The 21,618-nt window shown below is 38.1% G+C and overlaps 1 protein-coding gene across 11 annotated transcripts in view; it reads left to right on the top strand.

Moving 5' to 3' along the window:
- The window catches only part of frmd4a (FERM domain containing 4A), a 275,536-nt gene extending 254,590 nt beyond the window's left edge, over positions 1–20,946 (top strand). For 7 of the 11 annotated variants that reach the window (XM_015353190.2, XM_015353192.2, XM_015353193.2 and 4 more), the window contains 9 exons: positions 3,270–3,403; positions 4,095–4,217; positions 6,015–6,243; positions 6,963–7,019; positions 8,051–8,288; positions 8,801–8,965; positions 11,676–12,523; positions 14,250–14,346; positions 16,510–20,946. In XM_015353190.2, the coding sequence (XP_015208676.1) occupies positions 3,270–3,403; positions 4,095–4,217; positions 6,015–6,243; positions 6,963–7,019; positions 8,051–8,288; positions 8,801–8,965; positions 11,676–12,523; positions 14,250–14,346; positions 16,510–16,612 (1,994 nt within the window). In that variant the 3' untranslated portion in view covers positions 16,613–20,946. Of the gene's footprint in view, positions 1–3,269; positions 3,404–4,094; positions 4,218–6,014; positions 6,244–6,962; positions 7,020–8,050; positions 8,289–8,800; positions 8,966–11,675; positions 12,524–14,249; positions 14,347–15,656; positions 15,717–16,509 lie in introns of all 11 variants that reach the window. The other 4 variants (XM_015353195.2, XM_015353186.2, XM_015353184.2 and 1 more) reach the window with 4 other exon arrangements.
- Positions 20,947–21,618: the final 672 nt, after the last annotated feature.

Raw genomic sequence — 21,618 nt, 5'->3', positions numbered from 1 at the left:
TTGCTGATCTCATATAAGATTACACAGTACGAGCCATTCCTGTCAAATATGAAGGCCTGAATGTGTAAGTAATTCGCAGAAAATGTGACATTTTGGAGCAACTAGATCCAGAACTCAACAAACATTAGTTCAAGTATGAAGTATCATAAGCACAAATATCTTAGTATCATTAACAGTAAAAACTGGTTATTTCACTTGATTATGGATGTGTTTTGCTATTTAAAAAAAATGTAAGTGTCAGCTTTGATGTTCATTTTTTAAATAATGACAGCGAAAATTGGGGAGAGTACAAAACACTAGCTTTGTATTATTTTATGTAAAAAATAATACAAAAGTTATTATTTACAGGTCCTATATATATTATTGTAATTGATATTTTGTTCTTGGAAGGTTGTGTTGTGATTATGTTAAACAAAATGTTTTAGTAACTACTAGGTTTATGATAAAATTGAACATTCAGTCGTGACATTTTAGCCACATTCCAAACACTTAGCTAATTTTAATAACTAGATGTAATAAGATCATAATAAGAGATGTTATTTGGGGAAGTTTTCTACACATCATTAATCTGTTAAAGTTAAAGTTGTTAAAGTTGCCAGAGCTTGCAAATGTGCAGCAATGTATTAATGCTATATAGTGGTTGTGACAACATAGTAAAAAATGATTCAACATAATCTACAAATTTAAGTTTCTGTATTAATTTCCAGCCTTGTATGATATTGTTTTAACATTATTTGGTTTGCTGGTAGGGTAGTGACTTAATATGGCAACTAATCTATATTTTTGTATACAAACATGTTAATTATGACACTTTATCTCAGGCAAATGTTGTTGCCTAATTACAGTGTGCAACAAACAAGCCTCTGCTTTTTTGTTTCCTTACAGCAATCACCTGTTCACTCAGACCATTGTGATCGGAAGAGAAAATACAAATTAACAAGTAGCATAAGATAAACAGTGACTGACACCTTTGTTAATATCATATTTTTGTAGTCACTAGTACGACAAAGTCGGTTTTATTTCTAGAAATTTAATCTGATTGCAGCTGAAAAACAGGATTTGCCCTTTCCCAACTTTTTAAAAATGTTTAGTTTTACAGAAACTGTGAAAACATAAGTACCCATTTGTAACTATCAGTAGCTTATGCATTTTTATGTTTTATGTTCCGTCACTTTTGTGCTGCATATGTCTTAATTGACACTTACAATTCTGTGTCGCTGGCTACTCACTGTTCACTGCGGTGTGGGCTCAGCATGTTCCTCTACTGTTGCTGACTGGCAAGCTGATTCACAGAACAAGTTGTCTGCAGTACCTGCCTGTTCCTCAAGGGCAAGTCAAAACCTGAATTTGCTGGGTATATTAAATATTTGAACCCTGTATTCTACCTGGTCACAATAGGATTTGCAGCAGGTTAAAATAGCTTTATTAATAACCTCACGGTGACATTTATTTTAAATTTCTTGTTACAATGCTTATTATTTGGGGTCCTATAGTTTCATTAAGCGCCATGTTGTAAATATAACATACATTTGTAAAGCTTATTATCACACTGATTGTTAACCCTTATTTTTTGTATAAAGCAAAGAACTGGCAGGTTGGGGCTCTTTTCTTTTTGCCACTAATTGAAAAGATTGTATTGTGGGAGTGGCAGCACAGCTGTGTGTTTTGGCTTTTTTGTTTTCTTCTGCAGTCGAGACTTACTTTTAAACAATGGCTTATGATTTGCCAGTACATTTTTCATGTTGTGTAAGTGGAGTTACTTTCTTGAGGCACAGTTTGCACTTAACTGCACTAAACTAAACTTTTAGCCCCATTAAAGTGGGGCATGTTAATTCTGCTGGTAGACATTATTCTAAACAGTTTGCCTGGACTTGTACTGTTTTAATGCTCCGGTTAAATTTAGATTTCTTTTCTTAGATATCTCGGGTACCAAGACCCCATGATGCCAAACATTTGCATACAGCAAGTCAAGTTATAACCATCAAGGAGCTTTCAGTGCAAGAAGACTCAGGTTAACAAGCCGAGAGTCCACCAATAGCACCTCTGTCTACTGGAGTTTTATTTTTAAACAGTTTGCAGCTGTCCATGATTAAATTACCCTTTGGCGTTTAGAAAATGCCACCTCTGGATTATCCCCAATAGAAACGGTATATGAGTATAGCCTGTTTAACAACGAAACGAAAAATAAACGAAAATAATATCTGTTTATATTGGATACCAGAGACAAATTAGTCAGTCCTGTGATAACTCCATAAAGCACTTCAGAAGGTACAGAAGAAAATTCAGTGGAACCAAGCTGACTTGAATGTAAAAAAATAGGTCCAAAATCATTGCAAGGTGAGTCTGCAAGAAAAAAAATGAAATCGGTATTTCGTAATCTGAACCCCATGGTACAGACTGTCACAGGCTGAAGAAACATCGAAGTGTACAAAAATAGGTGGCTAAGAAGCTTTATAAGATCAGGAGAGGTCATTACAGACTCTCAGTAGGGTTGTCTCAGTGCTTTGACTACAGTGATCTTGGAGCTGTGCTGCCACAGCTTTTTTTTAAACAAGTTTTACCAGGAAAAGGATGGTGAAGAATCGGAAGGATCATCTGAAGGTGAATCAAGTCTCCTAACAGACGTGGCTTCATTTCAGCCATTTCCAGTGTACTGTAGGAGGACTTCCAGATGTCAGAAAGGAATTTGCAATATGAGTTAATACTGAACTCAGAACAGGAAAACACTCCCTAATATAAGCCAAGCAGACTACAGGTTAAAGGGTTACATTTCGTTATCACATTCTTAAGGTCAACCTTAGTCACTATTGTCTTAAAACTACTAGACAGACTGATCCCTGTGCAGCAAATAAGAGAAGAATAAACAGTGGAAACAGTGACAGAGGGTGTCTGGGCTTTTAGTGATTTAATTTTGTCAGTGAAGACTTACACAGAATTATCACAATTGAAAGTTTAATTACCACATGCTAGTCTAGTTATTCCGAGAATGAAGTGCCTCTCAGCCTTATTAAAATAAACTGGCCAAATTTTGCTTGTAAAACAAATGTTAGGAACGTAAATTATTCGGCCATTTGATATTTCTTTCATTTTTACTTCCAAATTCATAACTCAGTAGAGAGCCCAAATGTACTCTGTCATGAGTGATTTTTACTCTTTGGAGATGTAATCAGACTGTTTTTCCTTAATTTATATATATACAGTATATCCACACGCAACAAATGGAAATATTGTTTGTCAGCTGAGTCAATAACTTTTGTGTTTATTGACAGGTTCCCAGGAGTCTGATAGCTCCCAGTCTGCCAAGAAAGACATGCTGGCTGCACTAAAATCCAGGCAGGAAGCTCTGGAAGAGACACTACGCCAGCGTCTGGAGGAACTCAGGAGACTCTGCATACGAGAGGCGGTAAGCACAGCACAGCTGACATTTCCAACTTCTTGTTGTCACAAACTCTTATGAATTGTAAGGAAAATGGATTTGGCCTCTATTCTCCTTGTATGGAGTACATTACAGTACAAAAATCTTTAACTTTTTTAACAAAACACCACTTTAATCAAGGATATTTTGCCACTTTATAATTTCTTCCCTACAACAACTGCCTTTATCAAAGGGTGAGATTACTTGTCATATGTTTTTAAGTTCTTTTTAAAATATGTTTCTGAGGTTAGACCTCTTTTGGACCTATCCTCTTTGTATTGTAACAGATTGCTAAACAGTGAAACACCTCGTAGGTTTTTCAAAGTGCATACCCTTTTAGTTTTCCTCTGTAAATTGTGTAGTGGGTTGATACAGTCTAATCATTGTTTAATTCTGAAGCAGCACTGTTTTATTTTCCTTCAAGTGCATCATATGATAAAGAGGGTTTTTTATGCCATTTAATATGTAAAATGCTAAAATATTGTGCATGGATGTTTATAATATTTACAAGTCATATCTTATTAGATATGTTTTTGTAAGAAAACATAACTGGGTTTGTTTTAACACGTTTGTTGTTTTAATTTTTGTCAAGTGCTCTAGATGTTTAGGCATGAAGGGCAGTATATAAGAATCACCTTGTATTTTATCATGGCACACTCAATGCCTCTTTTGGATTTAGGAGCTGACGGGGAAGTTGCCTAAGGAATATCCCTTGGATCCAGGAGAACAACCGCCTACTGTCCGCCGGAGGATTGGCACTGCCTTTAAACTGGATGAGCAGAAAATCCTGCCGAAGGGAGAGGTGAGGGCAGATCACCTAAAATATAATGACTTACATTACATTCGAAGAAAGCTCAGGTGTTGGAATAGTATGCATGAAATACAATTTAAAACCATACATACATGAATTTGTAGGGGAACATTACATGAATATGTAGGGTACACCTCTCTAGCTAAATTCATCAGTCTCTGCAAACAAAAATCTAAATGGTACTCAACATCTGATTTTTTTAAAATATTCTTTTAATATCCTTATGGAATTTAGCTTAAATCTGAAGGATTGCAACAGACTATATTTCGGTAGTTTTCTGCCTTTGATATTAAACTAAGTGTATTACTTATGGTAACTGTACTGGTTGTTTTATTTTTTTATTTTCTTCCACGTTAAGAGTGAAGGCATTGACTTTTCTGTTCTACCTGTATATCCATGGTTTTCTTGTTCTCAGCCTTAGACCTCTGACCACAAATAGTGTTGCTATACTATCCAGCTGTTTGTCAGGGCCAGACACCTCCAAGACTATTTCCCTCAGATCCTATTACACCTGAATGCAGATTAGACTAGTATTCTCTGTCCAATTTCATAGCTATTGCATTTTTAAGTTGTTAATTCTAGTCAAACAAAATAAATTTGAAAATGTTCTGTGGTTATTTAATTGATAAAATACTTATAATAAATTTTGTGAACTTAAGTGAACTACATATCCAAACTAAAGTGCGTTATGTATAAATTCATAATTGAAGCATACTGTAATTGGGTAACATTAAATAAGGATATTTTCAATTATTGTGGTTTATTCAAAGTCCCCTTGATGATTTCTTAAATTAAGTAGTGATTAAGTAATGAAACAAATCTAAATTGTTTGTATGTCATAATTTCAAATGTATGCTAATAGTTAAATAATAAAGGTTTAAAACTGAGTCATAGATTCTGGTCTACATTGCACCAGAACTGCTGCAATACCAGCAGCAGTTAAGAACCGTCTGAAAGTAGCAAATCACACTTCATCAATTTTTAGGCTATTTCTTTACTTGTAAATGTTTCACCAGATCTGTAGTTTTTATGGTACCAATATTGTAAAACTTCCAACCAGTAAGGACTTGTGTACTTAAAAATATGGTTCAGAGTGAGAGCAAAAGATTTTCCATGTCAATGGCCTTTACACTAACATCTAGCTATTTGAAGGCTCAACAACACTATACAATATAATAAAGACTTCTAAACTGCATTTTGCGCAATTTCCTAAGTGCTCCACAATTTAAAGCCTAAGTAAATGTTCAAGTAAATAAACAAAAGGGAAAAATGCCTCTTCAAAAAGCACTTAAAATTTAAAAGATTACAGCTCTCAGTAATGGAAGCATTTAATTTAATTTGCAAAAAAAAGGCTGCTCTGTGACTTTTGAATGAGTCAGTCGTCAAAGGCACTCACAGCCTTAAGTACTATCGTCCAGTCTCCAGTTCAGGCCTGAGCTGTGTCATTATCTGACTCTGGGACTGAAGTCAGATTTGAGTCTGGTTGGGGTCACCTCAGCTCACCACACAAAGGTGACCCAGGTCTTCCATTTTGGAAATAAAAGTGCTCCCCTTTTCCATCCTGAACTCAGTTTTAGGCCAGATTGTGAGAGACATGCTGTACCTGTATCCTGACAAACATAAAAGGACAAGGGGATGTGAAGCGTTCTAAATGTTACTGAAAAAAAAAACATTTTTAATCTAGAAGTTATGTTCTGTTAATTTAGCAAAAGCCACTACTCTAGCACTGTCAGCTATAGGCTTGACAGTGACGAAGAGAGGGGGCTGAACCGTGGGTTCATTTGGCAGGAGGCAGAACTGGAGCGCCTGGAACGGGAGTTTGCCATCCAGTCGCAGATCACAGAGGCGGCACGAAGACTTGCCAGTGATCCCCATGTCAGCAAGAAGCTGAAGAAACAGAGAAAAACCTCCTACCTGAACGCACTGAAGAAACTGCAGGACATCGAGAATGCCATCAACGAGTACCGCATCAAATCTGGGAAGAAACCCACACAGAGGGCTTCACTTATCATCGAAGGTAAATTGCGGATAAACAATACGTAATTTAATGAGGCACTTTAGAAAAGATACAAAACAACTTGTATCAGCCTTGGACCTTTTCTCTTTTCTAAACTCTTGTGAAATGTCAAAGATTGCATCTTTAGCAGACAGTCATGTATGGACAATAAAATGTAATCTGCTTTTGCATTAAGTTCAGTGCAAACTAAAAGTTAATAATGCTAAGTTACTGTTCATGAAAGACCATAATTACATAATCAGTGTTTTACTTTTACAAGTCCCTATTATGAAGAATCCACAAAACTTTCAGGAGGAAGATCATTTCATTTGATACACATCGTATTAAAACTTCTAACTTCTGGTTTCAGTATTTAAAGGAAAAAAACTTACTTCACTGTTAAACAGCATCAGGGGTAGTTAGATGTTTCACTGAAGATAAGTATGTGGCTGCAGTCAAGAAAAAAAAAGCTTTTTGTGAAAAGACATAGTGATTGTTAAGCACTATATTTAAGTAATTAAGGTAGTAGAGCATGTTATTTTAAGTGAACTACTTACTGATGATCATACACACAATCTAAGCATTTTTAAAAAGACTTTAACCTTTGTACAGAAATACGGTGAATGACCAAGCTGAGCAAGACCACAATTGCAGAGAACCTACAGTAGGCTTGCTTCAACTACCCTTTTACAGAACGCTGTACTGAAATACTGTATGTGCAACCTTTTTTTTTTCCACAGAAGCAAATATTGGCTCTGAAGACAGCTCTTTGTCAGATGCCCTTGTTCTGGAAGATGGTATGTTGAAAATATTTGGGTTTCTCCATAGTATTTTCTAATTTCATTTCTTTCTCTGACAGGTAGCTAGCCATCCTGATAATACCATCTGAAAATAAAGGGGGAAAATAAATCAGTAGTATAATTGTTCCGTTGTTCATTGAGGCCTATGAAGGTGCATAGTCCCTTGGACTGTACAGAATGGCCCACGTGTGTAGATTAAGTTTTCAATTCGTTTTTTACTTCTAGCTTGATAATTAGTTTGTCAGGTTTAAGTTAATGGTGACAGTCACTTTTTCTTGAGCATATTAGATCATGGTTCATTTTTGTCTCTTGTTTATTGGGCTGATGAAGATCTTGTGTTTACAACTACTGACATTGGTCAGTAAGTTTAATTGTCGTTTAGCCAGCCTGCACAACCTGCCCTCTAAATCCTGCTCCTTTACAGAGGCTGCTCACTGAAAATGGAGAAAAGGTCATAAATTTGAGTAAGCAATCTGGCCCATCTAGCATGTTTGGTCACTAGTAACTAATTGAATCAAGGGTTTCATCCATTTTCTTTACAGATCCCAGTGGTGTAAGGTGCTAGCAGAAAAATTACTGCAGGCAAGACCAAAGTCATTTTAGCAAAATGTCTGTTTAACCTTTTCCGCATTGTTTGTGATATTAAATAGAGTGCCTTCAGTCTTATCTTAATCTCATAATTCTGAAGAAAAATTGAAAAATAATAATAATAATAATAATTGCTTACACTTATATAGCGCTTTTCTGGACACTCCACTCAAAGCGCTTTACAGGTAATGGGGACTCCTCTCCACCACCACCTATGTGCAGCATCCACCTGGATGATGCGACGGCAGCCATAGTGCGCCAGAACGCTCACCACACATCAGCTATTGGTGGGGAGGAGAGCTGAGTAATGTAGCCAATTGGTGGTTAGAATGGTGGTTAGCAGCTAGCACAAAAACAATATGCCTCTGAAAAACACGTTCTGATCTATGTTGATCTGCGTGCTCCTGACCCATTGTGTTCCCTCTACGTCTCTTTTTCAGATGATTCTCAGGTGACCAGCACCTTTTCCCCCACTGCCTCCCCCCACAAAGGCCTGCCTCCGCGGCCCCCGTCCCACAGCAGACCTCCTCCACCCCAGTCCCTGGAGGGGCTCCGGCACTTACACTACCAGCGCACCGACTATGACAAGTCTCCCATCAAGCCCAAAATGTGGAGCGAGTCCTCCTTAGATGAGCCATATGAAAAAGTGAAGAAGCGCTCTTCCCACAGTCATTCCAGGTTAGTCAACAGGCTGTCATTAGGGATTTGGACTCAAGAGGTGAAAAGGTCAGTCCTCAGTCAGCGATGACTCAAATCAGACAGAACTCTCCAACGAGACAAGCTGGCTTCTTGTTTTTAGGATTGTTAAAACACAACAAACAACAAACAGCTAAGTTGGAAAACCTGTTAACTGTTATATCCACTATGTCTCAGTTTGTCTTTCAAATATGTTAATAGCAGAAGAAAACCACACCGAATGTGTCAGGGAGATTGCTCTGTTTCCCTTGTTAAAAAAAAACAAACTGTAATCATTTTTGTTAATATGACATCTTAATATTTGTTATGTCCTCCCATTAGACATATATAGAATGACACTGAAACCTGTGCAGAATTCATAACCTTTTTCACTTCAGACTATACTGTAAAGAGTTGAAAGTTTATATTCGATAATGTAAAGAATTAAAATAAAAAAGAAGTGTGACTGCATACCATCTCCAGTTCGCCGTCTTAGTCGATGTCTCTTGCTGCAGCAGCCACAAGCGATTTCCTAGTTCAGGGAGCTGTGCTGAGGCTGGAGGGACCAACTCGCTACAGAACAGCCCCATCAGGAGTCTCCCTCACTGGAACTCTCAGTCCAGCATGCCGTCCACTCCAGATCTACGGGTACGCAGTCCTCATTACGTCCACTCTACCCGGTAAGTGTACCAAGAGCAGCTTGATAAAACAAACCCGCTTCTCGCCATTGTTTTAACCCTGCTTTCATGCTTTTGTCTTATTCCCAACCATTCCAAATTTTGAAATGGTGTTTATCCAATTTGCCTATGGTTTAAAACCATAGGGGGAACAAGAAGGATTGTGAGAGGGGGCACCCAAAATGTTTCATGAGGAAAAGAACAATACCTATAATCTATTGTGGTAATTGTATTTTTACTGATTGTTTTAAGGCCTATAGATCATGCTGAGTGTTTGACTCTTGATTTATCATTGTACACTGTTGTGTTATTATGACAAGGTGTGTAACATACGTGTGTGAAAGCACTGACTGCGTATGTGACTGTGGTTTTGATTAAATGAATCACTGGCTCTTTAAATAAAAGAGAGCGAAACAAAACAGCTAAAGACACAAACACCGATGGCAATAAACATGTTTCAGCCACTGAAGAAATCGCTGCAGTTAGTAGTTAAATGATTGCCACTATTATTAATCAGTAAAGTATGGCCTTGACGTAAGTTATTTGCTAAAAATATAAGGACAACTGGATTCAGTACTCTTATCTGTTAACAGAAGTTGTATTCCATTCACTTACCTGCTAACAGGTAAGTGAGCAGTACCAATGGCGTGTTTTGTGTTCAGAGGTGCTAGTACAAAACAGCATGAAATCCTTAAAGTTAAAGAGGCATTTACAGTATATATGGAACACATGCTGGCAAGGCAGCTGATTTTTTAAGAGATAAGATCTGTAAGACCAAAAGACAACATCCAAAAAAACTTTGAGCATCCTGTGCAGTTTCCTGTCGTAGATATGTGTTATATGACTGGAGGTAAATAGACAATTATGCAACTAAAGCTGTTCCTTTGTCCACTGACATTGTTGCAAGACACAATAGATAGTTCTACGGGTATATCATGTTCATGTTCATAAAATATTGTTATGAAGGGAAACTATGCAAAGATGTACTATTTTGCAAGGAAAATTGTCAAGACAAGGAAGATTTTGGCAATCCTGCAAATTCATGACTTGGAGTAGAAATGTTCTGTCGACATATGCACATGCGCTATGGCGAGGAGAAAGATTGAATTAAAAGCAGAACTTCTGGACGTGGTGCCACATGTTACTTTCACACATTGTATCGGACACAGGGTAGCTCTGGCTTCTAAGAAATATAAACCAGAAATAATTTGTGTTCTGCAAATTGCAGTAAAAATTTGAAACTTTGTCAAATCTCAGCCTAATATTGAAGTGTTCGCAATTTTATGCAGGATAATGGGTTCTGCGGCTTTTACATGCAGAAGTGCAGTGAGTGCCATGAGGAAAAAAACAGAATAGTTTGAACTGAGAGACGACTTGCAGTTTGTTCATCTTGGTGCTGGGTCATCCAACACAGAAAAGTTAATTAAATCTAAGTGACTATCAAACTTTGCATACTAAGCAGAGATTTTTCTATTAACAGAATGTGCTGAATGTCTCACTTCTGAATCCCAGCACCAACATTCTGTTGTTATGTGACAAGACCATTGGCTCTTTAAAGAAAATTGTGAAAGAAATGGCTGGGAGGTGGAAGTGTTAATATATTTCCATTGCAGGAAATTTTTACAGGAAAATTATCTTGAATTTCAACCTGTGCAAGCAATAATTGATGATAATTTCAAAGTCCTCAGCACCCACTTTAAGAAAACTTTGAAGACCTAGATCTTGAAAAGTGTAATTGGATTTGTCAAACTTTTGCAGCTGCAACCAGCAGTCTGTCAACTGGGGCTGATGAAGTACTTTTGGACATATCATTTAATCTCTGAAGACAAAAGTTTGCTTCAGCCCTGTGTTCTGGCTGTCAGTTGCTACAGAGTATCCTGCATTATCAGAAGCTACAATGTTTTAATATCTCTTACATTGACCTACTATTGTGAAACAGCCTTTTCTGCTCTGGTTTACATTACCTAATCTTTAGGCAGAAGGGAATATTCAGATACAGTATTTACTCAAAATAAGAATAGTATTTAATTTGAACATTTCTTAATTTCAATTGTATGTCACATGTTGCCCATTATTGATAAATGTGTGGGCCCAGTTTTTCTTTCAACGTGGGTTCAGGTAAGGGAAGGGTGGTATTATTTCACAGAAGTTTACTGTCGGTAGGGGTGAGTTTGTGAGCTTCTAATGATTTCAAGTGAAATAGTTCAGATCTAAAAGTTAATATATTGCAAGGAGAAGCCTTATATTAAATTAATGTCCCACAATTAGATTGTCTTCAAAAATCAATCTGAAAGATCTGTCCTTGTAGGAAACTTTAAGTGCCCTACTGTAGTCTGCAGGGTTGTAGGAACATGTGGCTGCACAGATACATGTACTGTAGCAACGTAGACACATTAGTAAAAGCATTTCAAATATAAAGGCATGATTTGTTTTGAACTGTGTCCTGCCAAAGACACTGGCCTTGTTCTGTGTAAAGAAACGATAATAACAATAATGTTGAAAGTTTTATAAAAAGAAAAAGGGCCCAGATATACAATTTAAAAATAAAATTCACCCCTTCTGATTCAGTAGTTTCTTATTCATCATATTTCATTTATGTGATTCCCACCTTTATTTTTTTTAACTGGCATTGTAGGTTAGTCTCAGTACTAACTCATTAGCAGACAGCACAAGTTGGCTTCTGGGTTAATCGGTTGCTTCTCTCCTCCCACAGCTCAGTCGACATCAGCCCCACTCGACTGCACAGTTTAGCACAGCACTTTAGACACCGGAGCTCCAGCCTGGAGTCGCAGGGCAAGCTGCTGGGCTCAGAGAACGAGACGGGCAGTCCAGACTTCTACACCCCGCGGACACGCAGCAGTAACGGCTCCGACCCCCTGGACGACTGCTCCTCCTGTACCAGCCACTCGAGCTCAGAGCACTACTACCCCGCCCAGGGTAACCCCAACTACTCCACGTTAGCAGAGGACTCCCCGTCCAAAGCCCGGCAGCGCCAGAGGCAGCGGCACAAGTCAGCCAGCAACCTGGGTTCCTCTAACTCGGGGAGCATGCCCAACCTGGCAGCCAAGAACGGCGGCGCCCACCATGGGGTGTACCTCCACAGCCAGAGCCAGCCCTCGTCACAGTACCGCATCAAGGAGTACCCCCTCTACATCGAGGGCAGCCCCACCCCCGTGGTTGTGCGCAGCCTAGAGAATGACCAGGAGGGACACTACAGCGTCAAGGCCCAGTTCAAGACCTCCAACTCCTACACGGCTGGGGGGATGTACAAGGAGAGTTGGCACGGGGAGGAGGGGGAAGGGAGCGGCCGTCTGACCCCGTCCCGGTCACAGATTGTAAGGACTCCCTCTTTGGGGCGGGAAGGCGGGAACAGGACTGCTGTGTCGGAGGAGCTGCGGTGCTGGTACCAGCGCTCCTCGGCTTCCCTCAAAGAGCACAACAGACTCTCACACACCAGCTCCAACTCCTCCGACAGCGGCTCGCAGTACAGCACACTGCAGGGCTCCTTTGTGGCTCACAACCGGGGAAACAGGATGACACAGATCTCCAAAGGTTCGTCAGGTAGGCACAAAGAGCACCTGTCCACGGGAACACTCTCTTCTAAGTATGAGCCAGAGCTACATTGCATGGGAGTGATCGTTTTATCTGCCTTCACGTGTTTGACTTGACAGACATGGCTTTGGTGGACTTTTTTGAAACACCAGCACTGTCAAATTTGTGATGAAAAAAAAGAAATGTCGCGCCACAGTGAATTTCCCAGAAATTAGATACTCATTTAAGGGGGGACCTTAGCTTTGCAGGCAGGGTGGTCCGCTGGATGTGTTAAGATACTAAAACTGTAACTAGCTGTTGTGTGTAATTCCTGTAATATCATCCCCTGTCAGCGTTAAAACCAAGAAGCAAAAATCCTCTCCCTGACAGGATTTTCAACAATAATCCATTGTTCATATCTCCTGGAGAAGGGGTTATAGCTGATGGAGCTCATCCATTTTAGTGCAGTGAGGGGGAAAGAAAAAAGGTGGATTTGCCCGGGAAGAAATCCAATGTAATGGTCCTTTGCAGTCTGCTGTAGCTGACAGCTTACAAAAACGCAAATTCCCAAACTCTAAGCACTTTATCAAACAGATGTAACAAGTAAAAATCTTCTTCTACAAGAATACATGTACAGCCACTTTATGTTTTGTCAAATCAGGGAACCCAATTTAACTGTCATCTGTGATGTCAGAGATGTAGCATATCCATTAATCACATTTGTAGAATTACTGTCACAAGTTTAGTTACTGACGTGATGGTGTTTTCTAATGGCTTTAAAAATACGGTATGTGGATGATTCCCACATACCTGTCTGCTTTCAAAGGTACATAATTCTTGACCATTATCTTGACGTAAGAGCAGCAATAAAGAGGAGGGTCAACAGTTAAGAATCCTGTGGCTTTCTTATGGTGCCGTTGATTTTTTTTCCTGTGGTATATTACAGAACTGAAGCCGACTTTTCTGATGAATATTTTTATTGTTTAAAAAGGACTTTTTTTTTTACTTTGCACACAATGTGTGTTCTTAATTATAAATAGTACCACACCCAAGAGAGAACATACGGTGTAGTCATTTTACACCCAGATTATTCCAGGCTTGCATACACTTCCTGGAGCCAATACATTAAACTAGGATATATAAGAATATATAAAGGAGTAAATTATCGCCCATTGTGCACAATTAAATTTTTTGTTCCGTTATCATAATGTAGTGGAAACCTTTAAGGGTATTAATAAGAGACCAAAGAATGTCATGACTATGATTTAAGTTGTAGGTTAAATATAAAAAAGTGAAATATTTTATGTGCCATTGTTATCAACTTTAAAAGATTTAACAGATTGCAGTAGTATGGGCTTAACTGATTAATTTACAAATTAAACTTTAGCCTAAACAATGAAGTGAAATGTGTTTTTTCAATGGGAGGAAACACTATGAAAAGTTTGCAGTCCTGCTGCCCCCCCCCCCCATGCTTATCTTATTAAATAAGAAGGGGGACCCGCCTTCGTAAATAGCTTGAAATCCTCCTTCAGGGAGGATTTTAAAGAACAGGATTTTTGCTGAAGTACCTTTATGACTCACCGAAGGGTGATCTGGCAAATGGACCCCCCACCCACCCACCCAAGCTGAACAGAGTTTGCGAGTCCTGGTTCCCACCCTCTGCCCTCCTTGCACTCGCCAGAGGAGTGGCATAGCAGGGATTCCAGAGGCCTGCGACACCTGCCTGACCCCTGTGTCTGTGTCTGTGTCTCCCCAGCCGCCTCTCCTCGCAGCCAGAGGAGCGTGACGCCGTGTAGCGAGCCTGCAGCCACCCCGCCCAGCAGTCCTCAGCACATCCTTAGCTGGCAGAGTGGGTAAGTTCGACCTGAAGCGGTTTCTGCTCAGCCTGGGTAGTACAGAGGGTGGCTGAGGAGGGCGCCCCTCACAATTTAAGCACAAATGAAGTGTCCCAGGCAAAGTGCAAATTAAACTTGATATTAGCCTGTGAGATAAAGGTGGTACTCATCTGCATCAGCACACAAGACCTGGAATTCCAATAGTTTTTGTACAAAAAGTATTTTTTTTTCCAGACGTCTTGGCAAAATGTAGAGTCATTTCTGTACTCCATCCTATAAGCATTTTATAATCCAGCCCTTTTTGGATTTTCAATTGAGAAATGCATTAAAAAGCCTTTTTTACTGCCTTCAGTCAACAGTTTCATTGTATTCGTGTTTGTTTCACTGCCCCTCACCAACCATAAAAGATTGGCAGTCGGTGCATAGCTGTTTTTGTTGGCTACGATTAACCGGAATCTCCTCAGTTTCACAAATATGTGGTTATTGCAAGTAAAGGCAGGGATGATTGACTTTGCTTCTCAGCTCCATCTCATATCTGAAGACAGTTCCATAAACTTTAAGTTCACATTGGTAACATAAGAAACTAATACTCTTAAAAACATTATGTGTTCATTAAATCAATTTATACATGTGTAGGTAGACAGGAAAATGTAGACTAACGTGAAAGGTGCTGTCTAATTGTGGACAAAATGCTTGTTAACTAAGTAAGAATACATAACAAATCAAGAAGCAAAGACAGGAGGAAGGTCAAGGCTACACACTATTGTAGCCCTACTATACTGCCATAATATGGCCAATCACTGTACAGTACATGAGCTTATGCTTATGAGGTTTGCTCAGCAGATCCGGTGAAAACGTTGTCACTGGAACTGGAAGACTCTGTGGTTACAGTCCTGAAGATCAGGATTGTCAAACTAAATTAAGCGTAACTGTGATGTTGCCTTGCATAAGACAAAGCATAGCATTAACAAATCTCATATTTTACTAACACTATGTATGGTTCCAGACCAAACAGATCTTTTTTCCAAACACTGTTTACTTTCTGGTCTAGAGTGTATGCATGCACAAACTGCAGTATGTGGCATTTCACGTATAGAGAAACTTACATGCTGTAGTATGTATGGATCAACAAATGATTTCTTTTCCATCTATTGTATGTTTCCTAATTTTCCTCTTGTCCAGCAGTTTGCACTGCTAACAAGTACTTATCCTCAACTTTAGAATAATACTAACCTACCATTTCTTTTTCTCACCTAACAACTTGTCCATTTCCAGTTTCCTACTAACACACCTCTGCCTTACTATCGTCTCTACTTCTCTTGCTTTAGAGACACAGCAGAAAACTCTCCCATTGAGGATCCAGCTCACCAAAGTACTGACGAATAGAGGTACAGTACTACCTGTCTCTCTTGTTTTCTACATCTGTCCCTTTCAAAGCATGCTGTCTGTGCTTGTGCTGTATCTGTAAATATAATTAACACTTCTCACGTCAGCTCTGCATTAAAATTCAGTTAAAAAAAGCTGTACTATGTCTTTTGCAAGTAGAACATATTGGAAAATATACATTCAAAAAACACAGTCATGGAATGTCTGATGTTAGAGAACAATTTCAGTGTATGTAAATTTCCTTTGATGCTTCAAAGTCATCAAAAAGTTAATGGCAGTTCTATGCTTCATTTTCAACTTATGAAGAGGTCTAACCAAAAATAAAAAATACAGCAGAAAACAATTATGGCTAATTGAGTATAATACAGTGCCATTAGCCATTCTGCATTAAACTGACATTATCAATAATGAGGAATTTATGTATCAAATTATGCATCAAATGCAAATTTTCTAGCAAAACGTTCACATTAAATCACCAAGTAGTGAGGATATATATATATTTTTAATTTTATAGTTTTTGAGATTTTCCCTGTACTCATTCATGATACTCTCATGATTCCTGTGGTACTGTATAATGGCAAAAATAAACACTCTTTATTAATCTAAAGGTATATGATAAAGTACCTTATTATTTGTTGCTTTACAGATGTTGTGAAATGCAAAATAATAAAAATAAATTGAATCATTCTCAATAGATTGACTTTAATTTTAAAAAGGTACAATCAGAATTTTAAAATAGTAAGATACTACGGAGTCCTTGAGCAATAAATTAAGGAGTGTGTGTTTTCTTTTCAGCTCTTACAATGACAGCTGTTACCTGGACAGCTCCCTATACTCTGAATTAGCAGATGTCCAATGGTATGGGCGGGAAAAGGCCAAGCCGGGGACTCTGGTTTGATTTCCTCTTGTTCACAGAATTGCCCCCAACATCAATGTCCTTCAGAGATCGCAACACTGTCTCTCAATGTTTGTCTTACATGGGTAGACCTACCCTTCAGAAACTGACTTTCAGCTCCAAGCACTTTTTATTTCACAACAACCAGAAAAGGTGAGGCACCAGGATGTTTTGGCCAAGCTGGGCTGTGCGATCTGCCATTTGGACGAATTGGCACTGTTACTCTTGGGCTACCAAACAATGAGCTACAAGGATACCAGCCTCTGACCAGGAGGTGCCATTGGACCCCATGTAACACCAGCCCTCAACAAACTAACAGCCAGAGCTGTATGCACAAAATAGAATTCTTGTTGAATTGCTGAGGTTACCAAAAGAAAAAGCCACTAGATCATGAACAGCTTTTTATTTCCAATGCAATACAAATACGTCTACACTGAAGAGTGAGCCCCAGGACTGACAGCGTATTGTCAGGCTTCTCAGAGTTCTCAATGATCTTTCAAGTACAACTTTCTGTTGATCGCTGCAGGAACAACATGACTAAAACCAGAGGGAATTGAATTTACCCACTTGCTATGGCTTGTTATTTTGGACCAATATTTTTGTTTTGTTTTGTTTTATTTTTATAAAAGAGATTAAATGTTGAAGATGGACTTCTCTAATCTTTTGAAAATATTGAAAAATATTTTTTAAAAAGTGTTTTTCCCCATCTGTTTTGACATAAACGAAGACTCAACATCCCCAGTCAAAAAATGCTTTTGTGACTGGTTGCATTTCCTGAACATCAAGTGTCCACGGGCTGCAGAAAACATAAATTGACAGTGGTGCATCTTGTTAGCTTCTGAACTACCAAAGATCAAAGAAAGAATGGAAACCATGAAAGATAATGGGACTTTTCAGAGGTTTACCTGACCGATCTTTCAAGTGAAGAAACACCAGCCTTCATATAGCACAGTGTCTGATGCCTCGTTCTTGTGCAACGTGCAGAATCAAAAATGTTGGACTTTCTCTGGGTGTTCTCTTAGTATTGTTCAAGTTGGAAAATTGTACTTCATTTCTGTTCTTTTTTCCTGCTGACTGCCCCCAGGCGATTCACGATAAATCGAAAACTCACCAAAGGCAGAGGAACAGTGTTCGCTCCATACATTATAGTTAAGCCTTTTTTTGACTGCGGGTCAGATAAATGGCGCACAGAGGTCCAGTTCCCCTTTTCAGCATTAAAATTAAGTCACATACGCTGTTTCAGTATATGAGCATGTTGTTTGTCTGCAAAATATATGCCCATTACTCTCAAAGTGTTTTTATAAGGGTTCAGATCCAAATACAGTAAGAATGCCTAACAGATAAGTATCAATCCCCTTATTCTCTGCAACAAAAAGAAGTATCCTGGAAATTGGATAGGAAATCAAGCCAATCTCTCATGTCCTTAGCTCAGGCTAAGAGGATGACATTCTAAACACAACTTTTCTTTGTAATGATTTTGAGACAGCCTCATCCACACGGGCTCATATCTCAGGCTTCTACCAATACCCTCCTTTTCCACATGTTGGCAAAAGCAGGGTTCTGTGCCCACACCGGTGCTATACACATTGGTGCTCTGATGCTTGTACTGTAACATCACTGAAACAGCTTTTTAACAGGCCTGCTTCACAAGAAGTATTACATCGTACGTAAGTTGATGATAGCTTTCTGTTTTCCCCAGTCTGTGGGGATACAAGCATGCTATCTTCATTTTACATTTAATGTGTAAATTACATTTTTTATCATACTCTGCCTCACGAGACAAAACACAGGTTTGTACTTAATCTGGGTTTGTGTGGGATCAAAAACTGCTTAACTTTTGGTGTAGAATCAGATGCTGTTAAAAACAGTATACAGATCTTAGATGAATAACCTTTGTAACCTTTCCTTTGAAATATGTTGAGCAGTCACTGTTGCAGGATGTGATGTACTTACTGTGAGACATTTGTTTTAAACATTCACTCAAAGAAGTCTTTAAAAGTTGATTTAAAGTAAAAAGAACAGGAACCCTGTAATTTCTGCAGAAGTATGCACAACATGAGGAGTCAAAACAAATACTAAAATAATAGCACACCTCAAGGAATCGCAGCTTCTTTTCTGTCAACTTAGTTGATAAAAATTCAAAAATTGATCCATTTTTTTCAGGTTCTTGTTTTTGACATGAAGTCCTCTGCTTTCCTAATTTCTTTTTTTTTCCCTCAATGTTAAATCAGTAGAAGGTGTCCTGATTTAAGCTGTTGATAAAATACTCATCGCTGAAAGACTAGAAAATCTCTTACCACAAAACACACAAGAATTAATAGAACATCCCAGTACATACTGTATGTGTGCATCAAGGTTTTGTTGTGTAAAATGGCACTTTCAATAAATAAATCCATTTAATCAGAACATCACATGTGAATAATGGCATGAAATGTCATCCTTCTTTTAAAAGGCCAAGATAATTTCTTATTGAACAAGTTAATTTCTTCTGAAAAAAGAATTGTTTCACAGAAAAGAAAACAGGGTCTCAGTTCATCACATTGTCCTGTCTGATATTCTATGGAATCACAAAATTTATTTACTGTTGTAAGGCAGTTCTTTAGTGGTTAACGTGCACAATAAGGGTTCCAATCGTTTATTACTATTAACAGTGTGAAGAAGCCATAATGTTTACACTGAAGTAGCAGTTGCTAATTTAACACTTCTCAGTACATCTTGCATGAGCCTTTCACCACCTTCAATTTGATCTGTTTTTTAAAATGATTTTATTTTTTTACGAACTGGTTTGAAAAAGCACACCTTCTATTTTTGTTTTTGGTGAGATTAATAAAAATTGAACTGTTACAGCTAGACAGTGCCATTAGTATCGCCGAGGGCTTAGTTGCTTTTTATGTTGATCAAACAGTAATATCCTCTTATTTCTTTCATATAATAATGTCATTACCTCTAATATCCCAAAGTCTATTTTTGAAGTCTGTTGAAGCTAAGTGGATTTGAAATGAGGTGGCATTCTATCAAGTACAGTAATGCCCTCTGCCGTAGGATTGAATATTTTGCTGAGGTTAGAACTGTCTTCTCCTCAGATTCCTTTGAGAATAGCACAACTGTGGGTGTTTGTTTCTTGTCTCATGTGCTTGTTTCTTTAAAGTGTGGAATGAAGACAGCAATAGTGTAGAGCGCCAAGGAAAGGAAAATGAGAGAGATTAATAATGCTGCAGGACAAACAGTGTGAACAGCAGAAAGTAAGCAACCTTATTGGTACATGCTGAAAACATTTTCTTAGCACAGCCGAGATGACAACCTAAATCTTTTTATGACTTTTCATCAAATGGTCATTTTTAGAGACAGTCGTCGTATCTTTGTCCTTGCATGCACGTTACACCACTTTGTTGAAAATGGGCCTTAAATAGCAAAACCATACATTCTTATATCTTTTCGTGTATATTCTTTTTTTATCATGGCAGAGCACTTTGAACAAAGGAGACCAAGCCTTATACCTGATGATGAAGTCGTAATGAATTTTGTCCATGAATTCTCAGCTATTCAAATGTATTTGTAGGAGTTTTTGGAATGTAATCTCTTCCTACATTTTTTTTAATCGCTATTGATGAAAAATTACTATATCGGGCAACCTCATCTTTATGTGGTTTAGAGTACGCTGGTCTTAACGGAATCTGTCCTTTCTGACTTAGTGGTAAGCTCTGAAACAAAACCCAATGTAACGTGTTGTAAGTTCAAACTTAACATCACACCATTGCTGTCTTTAACAAATACAAGATTTTATAGTTGCAAGGAAGGATAACTTAAAATCTCTCAAGATTTATAAAAGGGGGACAGTGTATTTTAAAAGGCATTGACCATTGTTTTAATGATGTTCAAAGTTATTTTTTAAGTCAGTATTAGATTTTAGTTTGGACATAGTAACAACCCTTCCAGGTGCTACAAGATGACCAGTTACTGCTTCGTTACCTAGGTGTAGAATTTTACTTATATTGTCGTCAATAGTTTTAATAACAGTTGTGTAAAATGAAGGACATTAGTCTAAAATACAACTATATAGGTCATTCCCTCCATCTGACAATAGAGCATGTAACATGATTTTATTGGATTCTGTTCAACCATAATCAGACATTAAAAGGTGTATGTTGTAGAAAACAAATGTGGAATTATAAAGAAAAATTCCACTGTTAATTTATTCTTTTTCTATTAAGAATTTGTATAGTAACTTTACATTTTTCAAAACCGTGTTGTTGGCAACTGATAATGAATTTTCAAGATGAGAAAATTGGTGGTTCTTGAGATTATGAAAAATAAATTATTGCTGAATGTTCTCAAAATGGATGTGCAATTGTTTTTTGTTGTTCAGTTTTCTAGGTCTATAGGTTTATTCACATTTGCTTTGTCTTCTTGTGTTATAAGGTTGAAAATGGAGAACCACTTCCGGTTTTGGTTCTCATAAAAAATAACACTGAAGTTGCAATATTTTTGGCAAAAAAGCACCTATACTCAAGGCTTTTTAAAATTTATTTAGTAAGATCAATGAATGTGCCCTATGGATGTGGTTTATTTTGTGAAACTCCTCTATTGATATAATGGTTACTATGTTTAAGCCAGGTTTCTTTAAACATTTTTCCACGGGTTACTGAAAATACAGTCATTTTTAATTTAGGGAGGGTGCAATGATTAGCATTGCTGCCTGACAGCGCTGGGGCCCTTGGTTCAGATCCAGACCTGGGGGTACTATCTGTGTGGAGTTTGTATGTTTTTCACATGATTACATTGGTTTCCTCTGGGTGTTCTACTTTCCTCCCACAGTCCAAAAACATAGGTGTCAGCATGTGTCTGTCCTGCAATAGACTGGTGTCCAATCCAAGGTGTTTCCTGCCTTGGGTGTCCAGTCCAAGGTGTACCCTGCCTTGTAACCCCGAATTAGCAGAAGTGGTTAGAAGATAGATGATGAAGATCTGAAAAGTACAATCACCCTGAACAGAGTGTTCTTTTTAATTACA

The sequence above is a fragment of the Lepisosteus oculatus genome, chromosome 7, assembly GCF_040954835.1.
Source record: "Lepisosteus oculatus isolate fLepOcu1 chromosome 7, fLepOcu1.hap2, whole genome shotgun sequence".
NCBI lineage: Eukaryota > Metazoa > Chordata > Actinopteri > Semionotiformes > Lepisosteidae > Lepisosteus > Lepisosteus oculatus.
Note: the sequence above shows the minus strand (reverse complement) of the source record. Positions and strands in the feature narration are given on the sequence as shown.